This window comes from Polypterus senegalus, chromosome 12 (genome assembly GCF_016835505.1).
Source record: "Polypterus senegalus isolate Bchr_013 chromosome 12, ASM1683550v1, whole genome shotgun sequence".
Lineage (NCBI taxonomy): Eukaryota > Metazoa > Chordata > Cladistia > Polypteriformes > Polypteridae > Polypterus > Polypterus senegalus.
In genome coordinates, this window is record NC_053165.1 from 24,666,311 (window position 1) to 24,683,296 (window position 16,986).

The 16,986-nt window shown below is 40.8% G+C and overlaps 1 protein-coding gene across 2 annotated transcripts in view; it reads left to right on the forward strand.

Annotated features, from left to right (window-relative positions):
* The window catches only part of ksr2 (kinase suppressor of ras 2), a 309,289-nt gene that overhangs the window by 43,047 nt on the left and 249,256 nt on the right, over positions 1 to 16,986 (forward strand). Inside the window, exons 2-3 of one of the 2 annotated variants that reach the window (XM_039771698.1) lie at positions 1,897 to 2,037; positions 4,003 to 4,153. In XM_039771698.1, the coding sequence (XP_039627632.1) occupies positions 1,897 to 2,037; positions 4,003 to 4,153 (292 nt within the window). The remainder of the gene's footprint in view (positions 1 to 1,896; positions 2,038 to 4,002; positions 4,154 to 16,986) is intronic. The other variant, XM_039771699.1, reaches the window with a different exon arrangement.

Genomic DNA, 16,986 nt, shown 5'->3' on the forward strand with positions numbered 1-16,986 from the left:
AATATTTTTGTCTCATTTGTTTAACTGGTTTCTCTTTATCTACTTTTAGGACTTGAGTGAAAATCTGATGATGTTTTATGTCATATTTATGCAGAAATATAGAAAATTCTAAAGGGTTCACAAAATTTCCAAAACAACTGTATATTTATAAATATTTGCTCAGTGTATGCTATACTCATGCTGTCTGTAAATTCAGCAAACATTTTGACAAAAGCGCAACAAAACAATAATAACACATATATTACTCAATTGTATTTTGTGAAATAATTATAAATCTGTGAAATTAATTATTCATTAATTTTAATTTGGAATCAGTGAGAAAATAACGGAACAAAGCAAATAGTTCACTTCAGTGCAGAAATTAGTGTTTCTTGTTTTCCTGATTCAATGTTGTTGTGGCAGTTTGGAGACCCCTACTGGCCAATAATGGTGTGTTCCCTAGTATGGTTTGAGTTAACGTTTTTAACCATATTTATTAGGTGCCCGTTATGCACTGGTGTTCTTCACTTTTACCCTTTTTCACTAATTGCTACTCTCCAGAAGTTAAATGGAAAATTTCATATGACATTAGGCCTATGGCACTAAAAGTAAACTGTGAAGAAGTTACAGGAATTATCTTCCTTTCTCTTTCCCTCATCATTGGATGACATGTGGTACTAGACTGAATGAAAGGTTGCAATGTTACAGTATAATACTTTAATCCAAATTAAAGAATTAGGCTTTTGTATCCTTTTCTCGATAAGCAGTGTATCAATTAGTTGTTTTTTGTTTGATTTTTTCTTTTCTATTTGCATTTCCTTTTCCTCTATTTGATGGCCCCAATACAGCAAACTGATAAACCCAAAAAGAGGATGCAAATGTATAATGTAGATTTAAAAAAATCCTTTGTATTGCACCTTTTAATTAAGAATAATTTTCCTCTGCACATCTTGGAAGAGACAGTAGTTTTTGCAAAGGTGTCGTGCTGCCATCTAGTGGCTCTTCTGAGGAACTGCAGCTCTTGTTGCTTTCTTAAAAATATAGTACTCATTTGTACAAAGAAAAAAAAAAACAATCTTTGAGTGAACAAGGCATTCATTATTTTAATTTTAACTTTTAATGAAGCCTAGCACAGAAACTGGCAGAAACGTCAATGTTTCCATCTGTTTTGAAGTAAGGTGCTTTAAACTAGAACTATAGAATTCTTAATGCCTTCATTTCAAAGTTAATTGAGGTATGGGTGGGAATGATAAACTTTAACTTGTGCCGCTCATGAGGCTCCTTTTTGGGGCCACTCTGCACATTTAATTTAAGATATTGTGAAGGACAGGGAAATGGGCTTTGACATGAAAGCTTGCTCCCCATTCGGAGTAAAGTGAGCATATCAAAATGGAAGGATGGTTTCTTTCTTTAATATTCCTATTGAATGTGGAATATGTCCAATATAATACTGCATTATGTTGAGGTCATTTGACAGTACTTCCTGCCCGGGGCTGGCTTCTGCTTGTGGATAGTCCTCAGCTCCCATGACCCTGAATTAGATTAAGCGTGTTTAAGAATTTTTTGCATGCTAGATAGTAACAATATTTTGCATGGTATCCTAACTTTGCATAAGCAAATCAGATTTTATTATTCCCAGCAAAATATTTCATAACAACTGGAACATTGATACTGAAAAATTCAACAGTAGTTTTCTGGTTTTCTAAGTATCTAAAAACTTCAATCCAATTTCCATTGATGTTCCATGCTTGTTTCAAGAATAGAATTATTAGACTGTACAAACACTTGATAAGCGCCTTTTTTATTTTGTAATCTGGAGTTGCTGCATAAACCCTGCCATATGAAGTTCTGTGTATTTCCAAGACAAATCACGTAATAGAGGTTGGTGCCTTATATATTATCTTTTATGTTTTCTAGGGTAAACTGGTGAAGTACTTCAGCCGGCAGCTCTCCTGCAAGCGAAAGGTGGCTCTTCAGGAGCGTAACGCAGAGCTTGAAGGATTTCCACACCTAATGCACTGGTTTCGCATTGTGAATATGCGCAAGGAAGTCACAGAGGTACTTAGCAGGACTCTCTTTTTAAACCCATCTCCTTTGCCACAGTAGTTCATTTTTTGGTTTGTAGGTGCCAACAGCAGGTAGCTGGATGCAAAAGAGAACGAAAAAAAAAACAGGATGCTTTCATCCATGGGTGCTTCAAAGAGCATAACTGATCTTACTGTACATTGCTGCTTTTATACAGAGCTGCACATTTACTGGCTACCTACACTTGGGATGGGGGGGTTAAGTGTCTATTTATTAATATGATGGTAGGTAAAATGCCTTTAAATGTATTTATTCAAAAGGGAAATTAGTCAACTCTGTGGGCTTATTGTTACTCCATGAATTTTTAAACCTATTGATGGACACTTTGCATCACTGAAAACTATTATATTACAAAATGGTAACAGTGTACTTTTTTAAGTCTTTTTCACAGAAGAACCAAAGTGTTTAGACACATCTTCCCCATATAATCAATAGATCATTTGAAAATCAAAATAAATTTTACATAATGCATATTAGAAGAAACGAGTGAGGTAAAAAGAAATAGTGCTGAAAGTCAGATTCAGTGCCCAAAGTAAATCCACTGTCAGTAACAGAACAGTATTCTGACTTTAGGGCAAAGAATATTGGTTATTTTGAAATTGGATCCTACTGCAATTACTAAACAGTCACAGTTATCTATATTGATTTCACGGCTTTTGATAAGGAGTGAAACTGATCAGCTATGAGTAAAGGGTTACTGGCAAGTCAGATTCAGTGCCAAAATTCACTGTCAGTAATTGAAAAGTATTCTGGCTTTAGGACAAAGGATTTTGGTTAAGTGCAGGTCTCCTTAGATCGGCCCACATTGTTGTTATCACAAAATGGGATAAAAAGAACTATTATTAAATAAAAAAAAAATATAGCCCCAGTTCAGTCTTAAGTGTTTATCAATCTCTGTTGTACTTGTAAATGCAAGAACATTCGAGTGATTACAGAATGTCAATGCCTTCATCTTCCTGCCAATACTGTATATACAAATTGTCATGAAAGGTTTTCTACGGACATGTTAAAGGTGAAAGCACCAGTTGTCATCGTCATGTCTGTCTGTCTGTCTTTTCATGGTTCCCATTGGACCAATATCATTGAAATTTGACAAGCTTATTCTGCAAGAAAATTAATCAGAAAAATTCAGTTTTTGTTGAGACATCTCAAATAAAGTGTGTGTAAAAAGCAGGAATGAATTTTCAAAATCCTCTCTCTTTAAACAGGGAACATTAATTCACTCTTTAAAGTTTGCCTTAAATGAGATTACTTCAACTTGTATATTTCCTTTTTGAACATGTCAGAAAGCCGTTCCCTAGTTCTGGTTCTTGAAAAGCCACCAGTCAAGCAGGTGCCAGGAGCTCATTGTCATTTCACCTTCTGCACACATCCAGTCAGACTTCAACATAGAGTTTAACTTCCTACTTCCTTAAAGAATGCAATGTTTAAGAAATCCGAACCATATTTAACTACAACCTCACAACTAACTGTTAACTTTGCATAAGATAGGCAGATTTATAGGGTTGGGTATGAGTGGAAATGCAAAACAAGAGAATTCAATCAAAAATCGGTTACACCTTTAGTCCATGCCAAACTGCTAGTTGAAGATAGTAGAAAGCAAAAGTCAAGAACTGGAAAGAACTTTGTATTGTAAGCATTACTGAAAGAAATTAATATTTCAGTTCAATAAGAAAAAAGTGGCCTCTCCATTTATTTACTACTTCATACTAATAGGCCTGGATAAGTGCATCATCAGACTTAACTAGTCATCTTTTTGTTATGGATAGCAGTTCGGTTAACTGTGAAAACCCCACTAGTTTTGTAAACATGAAGTTAGAAATGAGAGGTTCCTTCTTCATTTCTGTCTCCCCTTTATTTTTCATAGAAAATCATGTCCTATTTTTAGAGTGTTCATCATACAGGCTTGTATGTTCATCGCTCTCTTTGTTGCTACAGCAGATCGCCCCAGGCCAGCTGACCTTGGAAGCCTTGCTGGAGATGACAGATGAACAGGTGTGTGAGACGATCAAGAAATATGGAGCCAATGGAGAAGAGTGTGCACGCCTGAATGCCTCCCTGTCCTGTTTAAGGAATGTCCACAAATCAGGTAAGACATTAAAATTAACTACATCTGTGTAGTTGGGATTCACTGGATTTCAAAACATTAAGTGATCTTGTATTTAGCACAGCCTTTCAGCATTTGGAGATACATGGTTTTGGTTTTGAAGTCTATTTATCTCAGTGGTTTCCAGAGCAGATACAATTAAACTGTTCACTTTGTCATGAATGGCGAACCATGTGTGCTAAATGTAGTGATTGGAAAAAGAAAAAGAAATACAATGGCTGTAACCATCACCTTGCAACTAGACTAGAAAGCCCTTTTTATTTCTGAATATTTTAAGGTTTAATTTTATCCAGAGATTAAAATGCCTCTATATTTAAGGGGAATTTCAGTTTACAAGGCATACATTTACAAGGCCAAGTGGTAAGGCATTATGGCTCTCTTTCTACACATGTTTCATTGATTTCATTTCTACCACTAAATGATGACATTACATCCACTGATCAGTTCATTTTCACTTAAACCACTTGAGGATCACCAGTATTCTAGCCTTATCTCAATAACCTCAAGCACAAAGCAGGGACAGAGGTCAGATGGATGGCAGTCATTCACAATATACCCTCACACATCCACACTGTCTCATACCAGACAGACCATTTAACCTAACATGGAGGTCTTTGGTATGTGGGAAGAAAACTTTAATATGGGAAAAAAAATCCTCGCCGACCCATAGATAAGGGGCAAATGTCACAGATAGGGTCTAGACCTCTTTAATTTAATATTGTTTTTGTGTCAGTACACTACTGCTGGATTATGTGAATTTCCCGTTGGGATTAATAAAGTATCTATCTATCTATCTATCTATCTATCTATCTATCTATCTATCTATCTATCTATCTATCTATCTATCTATCTATCTAGACAGGGATTCAAACCCAGACCTTTGGAGCTATGAGACACTAACCACTGTGCCTCTGTGCTGGCATGTTGATATTACATTTATAAACTAATAATTTTAAATGTCAAAGATAAAAAAAAACTCTTTTTGCAATAATGAACATTACATTTTTTCTTTAACTGTTTACTTTTAGAAGGTGAAATAAAGTAGGGTTCTCAACTATGAGTCTCCCAGACATAAGATAAAAAGAGAAATAAATAGTCAACAAAAGCAGAACGCTGAAGTACAGCCCGGCTGTGTGCTAAGCGCAGCTTTTAACAGGATTTTGAATTACTTATTTATAATTTCTCCATAGGATTACCAAAGTTTATTTAATCTATTTTTTTATTTAGAATATTTATCATCTCCTTTAACATATTTATTTTATCTGCCCTCACTTAATTGCATGCTGTAATAAAAGGAGTACAGAGAGTTGGGGACCAGTTCTGGAAAACCCCATTTCATGAAAGGCAGTTCAGTGCGTGATAAACAAAAACAGATGAGTAGTGTCTCAGGACTAAGACTTTTGACTAAAGTGAGCTATTACAAGCTATGAGAGGTTTCCTTATGTAGAAGAACTCCGCCCTTACCTGAACCTGGTTCCAAAGTGAACTGATGTTGGTTTTTATTTTATAGTGAAAAGGACTGGAAAGCTTAAGGCTTCTGGAAGTGGGGAGTGGATGTCATGTCAGTGGTCCTCTGTTCTCCATTCTGGAGACAAAGAGAGAAAAAGAAGTTAAGTACCCTGTTGCACTCTCAGTCTTCATCTCAGGTCACACCTGTTCAGAATCTATGAAGTGCTCCCTGTGCTTGTGTGTTTGACAATTGCTAAACAAACACACTTATCTATATTGATTTTACAGCTTTCAATAACGAGTGAAACTGGTCAGAAAAGTTTGATTCATTGGTGAAAACCAATTCACTCACAGTAATATTACAGTATTTTGACTTTGGGACAGAGGACACTGGCTAAGGGCAAGTCTTGTCAGACCTGGTCACATCATTGTTGCTACAAAATGGGGTAAAAAAATCATAGATACACTGTAATCTTGAATATTTATCAATCACTGTGTTTGCAAATGCAAGACAATTTGTGGAAATGTGTCCTCAGCATGAAAAAAAATTCAGTGCAATCATCTTGCTACCAATATATACTAATTGTCCTGAAATGTTTTCCATAGACATCTCAAAGGCAAAAGTGCCTATTGCTGTACAACCTTTTTGAAATTTGGTAGAATTTTTATAATGTTTCTTAAAGCAGGGAAACATTCTGTGATGTCAGTTACTGATTAATTCATTCTTTCAGGTTTACCTTGAGAGAGATTATTTCAGCTTGGATGTTTCTGTTTTATACACGTTGTACTTGTTATTGGAATGCCAGCAGTCACACATGTGGTCAGGAACAGTCGTCACTTCATCTGTTGCACCCATGTAGTCACACTTCAACACAGATTTTTAGCTGTCCACTTATTTCAAAAATGTTATTTTTAAAGGATATGAACTGCAATTAACTATAACCCTCCAACAACTAGCTGTTGGCCTTGCACAACAAAGGCTACCAAGGTAAAAGGGGTGACCAGGAGAAGAAACGCAAGACAGGCAGAGAATCGAAACCAAAAATCAGTAATGCCTTTAGTCGGAGCCATTATGCTTATCAAAGAAAACAGAAGATAAAAATCAAGAACTGGAAGGTTTAAATGGCAGTATTAATGCACACATATTTTCCTTTGTGTTTTTGCAAACTTGGATAGTGACGCCTTTGACATGATGTTTTTTGTAGCAGCCTACTGATAATGTCAACTACATAACTATACTATAGCAACTGATGATTCATCTTGAAGATGGTGACACAAAATGGTGACAAAAACCTTGTATTAACTTACAATTTCTATAATAAGAATAAATACAACTTTGGACTCAGCACCTCAAAAAAACCTGTAATGGGAATATACCATCAATAAAATGGCTTAAACAAGTATACAAAAATTTGCTAACATGCAGAATCATAACATTAGCAACTAAAAATGACACATCAAGAAATGCTTTTTTTACATCACTTGAGTTGGAATCTAGTGTCTATAAAAGGTGAATTTGAACACCACAAGTCTATTTGGACGAACTTTTTAACTACACAATATTCCAAATTCTATATATCCTGTATTGTGTGTACTCTAATAATATGTGTGATTACATTTTATTATCACTATTTTTTAATATTACTCATTGATTTTAAAGCACTTAACAAAACAGTTCATACATCTCTCTATTATAATAAAAAAATCTTGGGACGAGACATGACTTTTTGAAGAGACTTTTTGGAATGAAGTCCCGCAAGACGGAGACTTTTAGACTTTTAACATGAGATTCTTTCAAGTCATGTCATACTTACAACCTTTGGAAGCAAGTCCCGTGAGATGGTGACTTTTGCCATTAGATTCTTTCAAGTCACGTCCTACTTACTTACACGGTCATCTATCCTCTCAGTCGTGTGAATGCTGTTGGCAGACACACTTCCTGCGCTCTCAGCTCTTATAAATTTTATCAGGACAATAATTTTATATGTCCTAGATGACATATCAACGACTAAGTGAAGAAGAAAGAGCAGCATGTCGAAAAGAAACCCAAAAGTGTTGGAGAGAAAAGAATGCAAAAAAGAACAATAATAATCTATGTGCAAATTCTGAAAATAAGTAAAGTAGTAATCAGCCTAGACCAAGTACAACTGAAAATCTCACAGTTCTAAGTAAGGCCAGAAATAAAAGACAAAGTAGAACTTCATAATGACGTTCAAAAACGTTGACGCGATATACATGCAGAGCAGGTTAGAGATTATAAATTTGAAAGGGTCAAAAAAAATGCTGACATGATACACATGCAGAGCAAGTTAAAGAATATGAAAGTAGTAAAATTTTGAAAGTATCAAAAAAAAGATAGTAAAGATCGCATTAGTGCTAACAAACGGAAATTATTACTTGCTGAAATAAGGGAAAGTAATAATCAACCCAGGCCAGGTGGAATTGAAAACCTAGGAGGTCCAAGCATGGTCAGAAATAAAAGACAAAGAGTAGAAGACAAAGTAGAATGTCGTAAAGAGGTTCAAAAACATTGGGGCGAAACACATGCAAAGCAGGTTAACTGGATAACTGATTTTGTCATGTAATTGGATTGCACTTTGTCAGGCCTCTACCCTAAGACTTGTCCAACTTGGGTGTCCCACCTGAAGGCTAAGCTTCTGCTGGTGTAGCTCTTAGGGTCACTGAGGCACGCAAACCCCCTGACCACGATAAGGTGGCAATCCCTCAGGAGGAAAACTGAAAAATAAAACAACAAAAAATAAAATAAAATATTCCTCATCAGATTATAACAACTAAAAACATGACATTTACCTTAATTGGATGGCCTATATCAAATATATTTGAACCCAACAATAACACTTCTCACTATTGCCAATATTAACAAAACTAAAAAGTGTAGGCCAAGTTATAAAAAAAAAATCAATTCACCAAGTCTTGAAAAATAAAACTGAAAAACAGAATAAAAAAAAATAAATAAAATAAAATAAAATAAAATATCCATCCAGATCTTTACAACCAACAACATAAAATGTTTCTTAATTGGATGGCCTAATTCTCAAATAAATTTGCAAAGTAAAAATAAAATAAGACCTCTCAATATAGCCAATATTTACAAAACTAAAAGGGTTGGCATAGTAATTTAAAAAAAAAAAACAATTCACCATGTGTTTTCCTATAATTCTCAAACTAATTTGTAGAACACAACAGATTTAGAACAGAACATTTTAACTTTTTTCTTCTTTTTTTGTCTCGTTTTAAGCTTGTTTGTTTTGCAAGCTACTGAAGTCTCTGCTTGTAGCTGAACATCTCCACTTTCCTTTCTTCTCAATACACTCTACAACAACAGTTTCCTGTTTCCCTTTCAAAAAACTCTTTCAAATGCATCCATATCCAAGTTATTTGTTATGGACTTCTCATGGGCCAAGATCACCAAATTCCTCTTTCTTTTATGTAACATGGTGTGACGATAGGGGGTTAGGACCGTGACAAAGTGGAGAAGGAACTCTCACATGATGCTGAAGACACACCAATTACCAGGGCTGTTACATACAATTTATGAAACTCAGGAAAGGCTTCCTTGTACTCCTGCAGGAGTTTACACACAGTGGACAGGTCTGTTTCCTTTGAACATTTTTTGAGCAGCATCTGTTTTGCCACAAGAACTTCATTTTCAGACTTACAACATCTGCTACAGTGCCAGCCATCACAGCCAGAGGGTGCAACAGGGTGGGATCTAGAAATGCTAGATTTGGGTGCAAGACTAGATATGGCTCTCATCAGGTCAATATTCTTGTGTGAAAATCTAGTTTCCATTTCTGAAATGGCCCTGTCAAGGATGTTGAGCAGGGATCTTTTCAGAGACTGATGGGGGGGAAATGGTAGGGTCACCAGAGTCTGTATGGCCCAAAGTTGAGAGCACAACACTTTGACCCAGGTGTTTGCTCATTGTTCTCCTTCTCTTTGTTGGATGTGACTCATCCTCAGCAGGAGATGACACTCCCCAACAGTCATCCTCATGGATGTTTTTTAAGGAGTCCAGTGCTGCACTAACAACCTCAGAAGCACTGCACAGATCAACTGACTGAGACTGTAGAATAGCATTTGCTGGTTTCAACACACGAAGCACCCACACTGGGAACTTTCCAGTCTCAAAGAAGTGATGCCTCTTAATTTGGCATAGCAGGCCTGATGCCTCGTGCACAGGTCAACTGCAGCATCATCATCCTCTGTCATCTCAGATAGGATACTAAGGATTTGTTCTTGATTGTCCACAGTGCACCTTGTCACCTCATAGTGGCTTGTCCATCTGATCTCAAGCAGCCTTTTAGACAAGGTGCATCATGTTTATTGAGCACATAGTGGTGGTGAAAAAGTTGTAGAGTGAACTAGATAGGCTAAAAAATCTTTTTGCACACGGCTCACTCTGCATGGCATGCACAACCACTAAGTGCAGTTGGTGGTTGTAGCAGTGGATGTATGGGACATATCTGTCAAGCTTCTTTTGGAGCAGAGCTTGTACACCACCTCTAACCCCACTCATCACAGAAGCCCCATCATAACACTGGCTAAGTATACTGTCAGCACTGTAGCCAGCATCAGAAAGGTGTAACAGTATCTCAGAGGTGATGTACTCTGCATCAAGTTGTTGCAAGTCAAGCAACCCAAGATGCTCCTCTGGCATGGAATTTCTGACAAACCGTATTATTCTTGCACCTATCCCTGGTCCCATCACTTTTGAGGCAAAATCCTGCAGACTCAGCACTTTCATATTTTTTCCTGACCTCTCCAAGCACCATGTCAGCCAGTGTTTGGATAATTTCATTTTGGATATCCTTAGATGTGTATTTTGCATTTTTTGGGATACCCTTAGCAATGCTTGCTAGCTTCTCATCCTTCTCTAAGGTATATTCCATCAGTTTTAGAAAAATACCTGAAGCAATGTCATCATCATTACCCGCTGCATCATGTCTCAAGGTTTCTGCAGTCCCACGGAGCCCCAACTCATTTACACAGAGAAACCTTATAGCACTACCAATACTCTTGACATAGTAATGGTTTTTTTCAAGTTGTGTTTTACCAACCAACATTGAATGCACAGTCCCCCTGTGGCCTCTCTGCTTTTATGCTCAGTCCAGATGGTTGAAGCATGCACATGGTTGTGGCTGGACACATGCCTCTGTAGCCCCTTGTCTCGATCAAGTGCTGCTTTCCAGTTGTTAAAACCAGTTAAGGTAAAAACTACATCCCTCTCATTAACAGTGCTGCCATATTTCCGACAGGGGAAATAGAAGCATGCGTCCCGCGCAACAGAGTACTCCAGCCATGGTCATGTGTGGTACCAGGCAGGATTGAATGATCTTAATGTTATACCACCAAATACACATTTGGGGTAACTACCCAGTATTGGCTGGGATGGTGTATTGCCATTTAAGTCACTGGGTAGCTGAGTGGGTTGCTTTGGGGCAGCAATTGTTGGCAGAGGTACAGGAGAAGCAGTGCCTGTTTGACATGCTAGCTGCTGTCTCTGATGTACCAGCAGCAGCATCATTGCTACTGCTATTGGTACAGGCAGGAGCAGCACCACACTTTTTAAAAGCTTGGAAAAAAGGATGCATCTCATAGCATTAACTTTCCCTTTGTGAGCTGATGGAAGCTGGGGTGGAAAGTGAATAAGCTTTACTAAAATGTCTGTGATTACATCAATATATGAAACAAGAAAACTGTTGAGTGCAGAGTTGAAAGCTGGGGCGGGGCTTTGTGTCGGGGTCTGACAGACACAGGTCATCCAGTTGGCTCTATGCAGCAGACAACCTCACAGTGGTGCTTGTGGGATCGAGAAAGAAACACTTCTCTACCAGACTGAAACTGTGAGAAGAACAATGAACTAGTCCCCCATTGACTGTACAAATATAGATGTATTTTTTAGTTTTTGTTAATTATCTCACGAGTTGCTATGATTTTGACGACAGAGATTCGCTGCTTCCTCAAAGCCTCCTGCTGCTGCGCAGCCCTGCCTACTGAGAAACCTGACATCGGGTCATTTGCATACTAACAGTGATTGGATGTTCAGCTGGGGGGAGGGTGAGTGGGGGATCTCTGCCGATTGCTGTGTGAGCCTATGTTCAAACAGAGCACGGAGGGAAAGAGCGAACAAGAGGTGAAACCTATCATCTCATTTATGCCTTTTTCAGTGGATTTTTCAGCTACTGTAGTAAATCTTGTCCATATTCAGTTTGTGGGTAATCTATTATTCTTTCTCAACTTCTAAAAGTTTGATTTAAGGGGGAAGGACATTTGTTTAAGGGGGCATTGCCCCCTCTTGCCCCCAGCGTAGAGCCGGCCCCGGATCACGATCACATTTATAATAAACCAACATGTGACGAATTGTCAGTGATGATAGTTTTGAAAGACGGAGATATCAAAGACAGTAGATATTCATGTATATCCAAAAGCAAAGCACAATTTGTCATTTCTGTCAAATAAATCACCACATTCCGATCCTTTACTTTTTCCTTTGCTTTTTCCTGATGGTGAAACAGAATGGTCGTACAATGTGAAGCACAATAATTCAGAAAACGAATAACACCCACACAATATTTCGGGTCAAAATTACTGATACGTTCCTATGTATTTAACCCACTTATGTCATCTCAACGTCTATTGCAACATTATATTATTAATGCGTATCTAAAAGTCAAAGTTAATCGTCTCTTCTTTATTAAATCTAATCAAGCAAAACTTAGAACGGAACATATGCAAGGTCTCATTGATCATGTTCAAAATTCAAATAGCAATAGTTCAGACAAATTCAAAATAGGTAAAGCAGTAATACTGTATTACCATCATCATATCAAGGTAGTCCAAGAGCATGGCAACAGTTCTATCATGATGCAATGCCAATATCCCAAACTATCAATTGGCCAGACTTATTTATTACAATGACATGCAATCCACAGAGGCCAGAAATACATCGATTCCTTAGAACAATGCCACCAGCTACATCGGCTCTGGATATTCTGGCTTTCGTAAGTACCGTAGATTGTTTTATCAGAAAGTCTTAGTTTTATTGAAAAAACTTGAAATTGTGTTTAGTCAAATCAGAGCATACATTTACACAATCGAATTTCAAAAATGGGGTTTACCTCACATGCACTTATTGGTTGCTTTGCTAAATAAATTGTTAACGTTGATGTTGTCTGTGCTGAAATTCCAAACAGAGAAACCTATCCTGAATTATTGTACAAAGTCATTAAAAACATGTCTCACGGACCACATTTAAAAGATTCAGTATATGTTGGGCCCCTCCTTGAACCGTCACCTTATCGTGGTGGAGGGGTTTGCATGTCCCAATGATCCTAGGAGCTATGTTGTCCGGGGCTTTATGCCCCTGGTAGGGCCACCCAAGGCAAACTGGTCCTAGGTGAGGGATGAGACAAAGAGCGGTTCAATAAACCTCCAATGATGAGCAAAAACTCTGGACAACGTTTTCCTTTGCCTGGACGCGGGTCACCGGGGCCCCTCTCTGGAGCCAGGCCTGGAGGTGGGGCTCAATGGTGAGTGCCTGGTGGCCGGGCCTGCACCCACGGGGCTCAGCTGGGCACAGCCCGAAGAGGTAACGTGGGTCCTCCTTCCCATGGGCTCACCACCTATGGGAGGGGCCAAGGAGGTCGGGTGCAGTGTGAGTTGGGTGGCAGCCAAAGGCATGGACCTTGACGGTCTGATCCTCGGCTACAGAAACTGGCTCTTGGGACGTGGAATGTCACCTCTCTGAAGGGGAAGGAGCCTGAGCTAGTGTGCGAGGTCGAGAGATTCCGGCTAGATATAGTCGGACTCACCTCGACGCACAGCTTGGACTCTGGAACCAATCTCCTTGAGAGGGGCTGGACTCTCTACCACTCTGGAGTTGCCCCCGGTGAGAGGCCCCGAGCAGGTGTGGGCATACTTATTGCCCCCCGACTCGGAGCCTGTGCATTGGGGTTTACCCCGGTGGACGAGAGGGTGGCCTCCCTCCGCCTTCAGGTGGGGGGAAGGGTCCTGACTGTTGTTTGTGCGTATGCGCCGAACAGCAGTTTGGAGTATCCACCCTTTTTGGAGTCTCTGGAGGGGTGCTAGAGGGCATACCTTCTGGGGATTCCCTCATTCTGCTGGGAGACTTCAATGCTCACGTGGCAATGACAGTGAGACCTGGAAGGGCGTGATTGGGAGGAATGGCCCCCCCGATCTGAACCCGAGCGGTGTTTTGTTATTGGACTTCTGTGCTCGCCACGGATTGTCCATAACGAACACCATGTTCAAGCATAAGGGTGTTCATATGTGCACTTGGCACCAGGACACCCTAGGCCTCAGGTTGATGATCGACTTTGTGGTCGTGTCGTCGGACTTGAGGCCATATGTCTTGGACACTCGGGTGAAGAGAGGGGCGGAGCTGTCAACTGATCACCACCTGGTGGTGAGTTGGCTTCGATGGTGGGGGAAGATGCCGGTCAGACCTGGTAGGCCCAAACGTGTTGTGAGGGTCTGCTGGGAACGGCTGGCAGAGTCCCCTGTCAGAAGTAGCTTCAACTCCCACCTCCGGCAGAACTTCAACCACGTCCCGAGGGAGGTGGGGGACATTGAGTCCTAATGGGCCATGTTCCGTGCCTCTATTGTTGAGGCGGCTGACAGGAGCCGTAGCCATAAGGTGGTCGGTGCCTGTCGTGGCGGCAATCCCAGAACCCGTTGGTGGACACCGGCGGTGAGGGATACCATCAAGCTGAAGAAGGAGTCCTATAGGACCTTTTTGTCCTGTGGGTCTCTGGAGGCAGCTGATAGGTACCGGCAGGCCAAGCGGAATGCGGCTTCGGTGGTTGCTGAGGCAAAATTTGGGCATGGGAGGAGTTTGGAGAGGCCATGGAGAACGACTTTCGGACGGCTTCGAGGAGATTCTGGTCCACTTTCCGGCGTCTCAGGATGGGGAGTGCAGTGTCAACACCGTATATGGTGGGGTTGGTGCGCTGCTGACCTCGACTCGGGACATTGTGGGTCGGTCATGTCTTCCAATAAGGAAGCAGAGCCTGGGGACTCTGAGGTGGGCTCTCCCATCTCTGGGACTGAGGTCACCGAGGTGGTCAAAAAACTCCTTGGTGGCAGGGCCCCGGGGGTGGATGAGATACACCCAGAGTTCCTCAAGGCTCTGGATGTTGTAGGACTGTCTTGGTTGACACGCCTCTGCAACATCACATGGACATCGGGACAGTGTCTCTGGATTGGCAGACCGGGGTGGTGGTCCCCTCTTTAAAAAAGGGGGACCAGAGAGTGTGTTCCAACTATAGAGGGATCACACTCCTCAGCCTCCCTGGAAAAGTCTATTCGGGGGTTCTGGAGAGGAGGGTCTGTCGGATAGTCAACCTCGGATTCAGGAGGAACAGTGTGGTTTTCGGCCTGGTTGAACAGTGGACCAGCTCTACACCCTTAGCAGAATCCTGGAGGGTGCATGGGAGTTTGCCCAACCAGTCTACATGTGTTTTGTGGACTTGGAAAAGGTGTTTGACCGTGTCCCTCGGGGAATCCTGTGGGGGGTGCTACGGGAGTATGGGGTACCGGACCCCCTGATAAGAGCTCTTCAGTCCCTGTACAACCGGTGTCAGAGCTTGGTCCGCATTGTCGGCAGTAAGACGAGCCCGTTTCCAGTGAAAGTTGGACTCCGCCAGGGCTGCCCTTTGTCACCGATTCTGTTCATAACTTTTATGGACAGAATTTCTAGGCGCAGCCAGGGTGTTGAAGGGGTCTGGTTTGGTGGGCTCAGGATTGGGTCACTACTTTTTGCAGATGATGTTGTCCTGTTTGCTTCATCAGCCGTGATCTTCAACTCTCTCTGGAGCAGTTCACAGCTGAGTGTGAAGCGACTGGGATGAGAATCAGCACCTCCAAATCCGAGACCATGGTCCTCAGCCGGAAAAGGGTGGAGTGCCCTCTCAGGGTTGGGGGAGAGATCCTGCCCCAAGTGGAGGAGTTCAAGTATCTTGGGGTCTTGTTCACAAGTGAGGGAAGAATGGATCGTGAGATTGACAGGCGGATCGGTGCAGCATCCGCAGTGATGCGGGCTCTGCATCGGTCTGTCATGGTGAAAAAAGAGCTGAGCCGTAAGGCAAAGCTCTCAATTTACCAGTCGATCTACGCTCCTACCCTCACCTATGGTCATGTATGGGTAGTGACCGAAAGAACGAGATTGCGAATACAAGCGGCTGAAATGAGTTTCCTCCACAGGGTGTCTGGGCTTTCCCTTAAAGATAGGGTGAGAAGCTCAGTCATCCGGGCGGGGCTCAGAGTAGAGCCACTACTCCTCCGCATCGAGAGAAGTCAGATGAGGTGGCTGGGGCATCTGATCAGGATGCTTCCTGGACGCCTCCCTGGTGAGGTGTTCCGGGCACGTCCAACTGGGAGGAGGCCCCAGGGAAGACCCAGGACACGCTGGAGGGACTATGTCTCCTGGCTGGCCTGGGAACGCCTTGGGATTCTCCCGGAAGAGCTGGAAGAAGTGGCCGGGGACAGGGAAGTCTGGGCATCTCTCCTCAAGCTGCTGCCCCCGCGACCCGACCTCGGATAAGCGGAAGAGGATGGATGGATGGATGGAGTATATGTTGGGACTCAAAAGAAAAAAAGTGTTTAAAGAAATTTCCTAAAGAGTTTGTTCAATCAACAGATATGACTAAGGCTGGCTTTCCTGATTATCGCCGAAGAGATAATCGTCATGAACAACACACTTAACACAGAGAAAAAAACGATATTCACTCATGGGCAGTTATACGTTGCGTTGTCATGATGTAAGTCCAAACACGGAATCAAAATTCAATGCGATCTTGAAGACAAGTTAATTCCAAATATTGTTTTACTGAAGTTTTAAAGTGAAAGTGAAAATGATGAATTTGGAACAATTCTTATTTTGTAATAATAGTAATAGGTTTATAGAATTTAAATTCTGGAATAAGAAAAAATGTGGAGGTGGGTTGAAAATCCTTCTTGGATGTACTTGAATTGAAAGTGTGTAACATTCACCATTCTAAAATGATTCGCCGATTATAAGAAATGCAACTTGGTCATTTGCGAGAAATTTAGTGATGATCTTTAGTTACAGTGGTGTGAAAAACTATTTGCCCCCTTCCTGATTTCTTATTCTTTTGCATGTTTGTCACACAAAATGTTTCTGATCTTCAAACACATTTAACCATTAGTCAAATATAACACAAGTAAACACAAAATGCAGTTTTTAAATGATGGTTTTTATTATTTAGGGAGAAAAAAATCCAAACCTACATGGCCCTGTGTGAAAAAGTAATTGCCCCTTGTTAAAAATAACCTAACTGTGGTGTATCACACCTGAGTTCAAT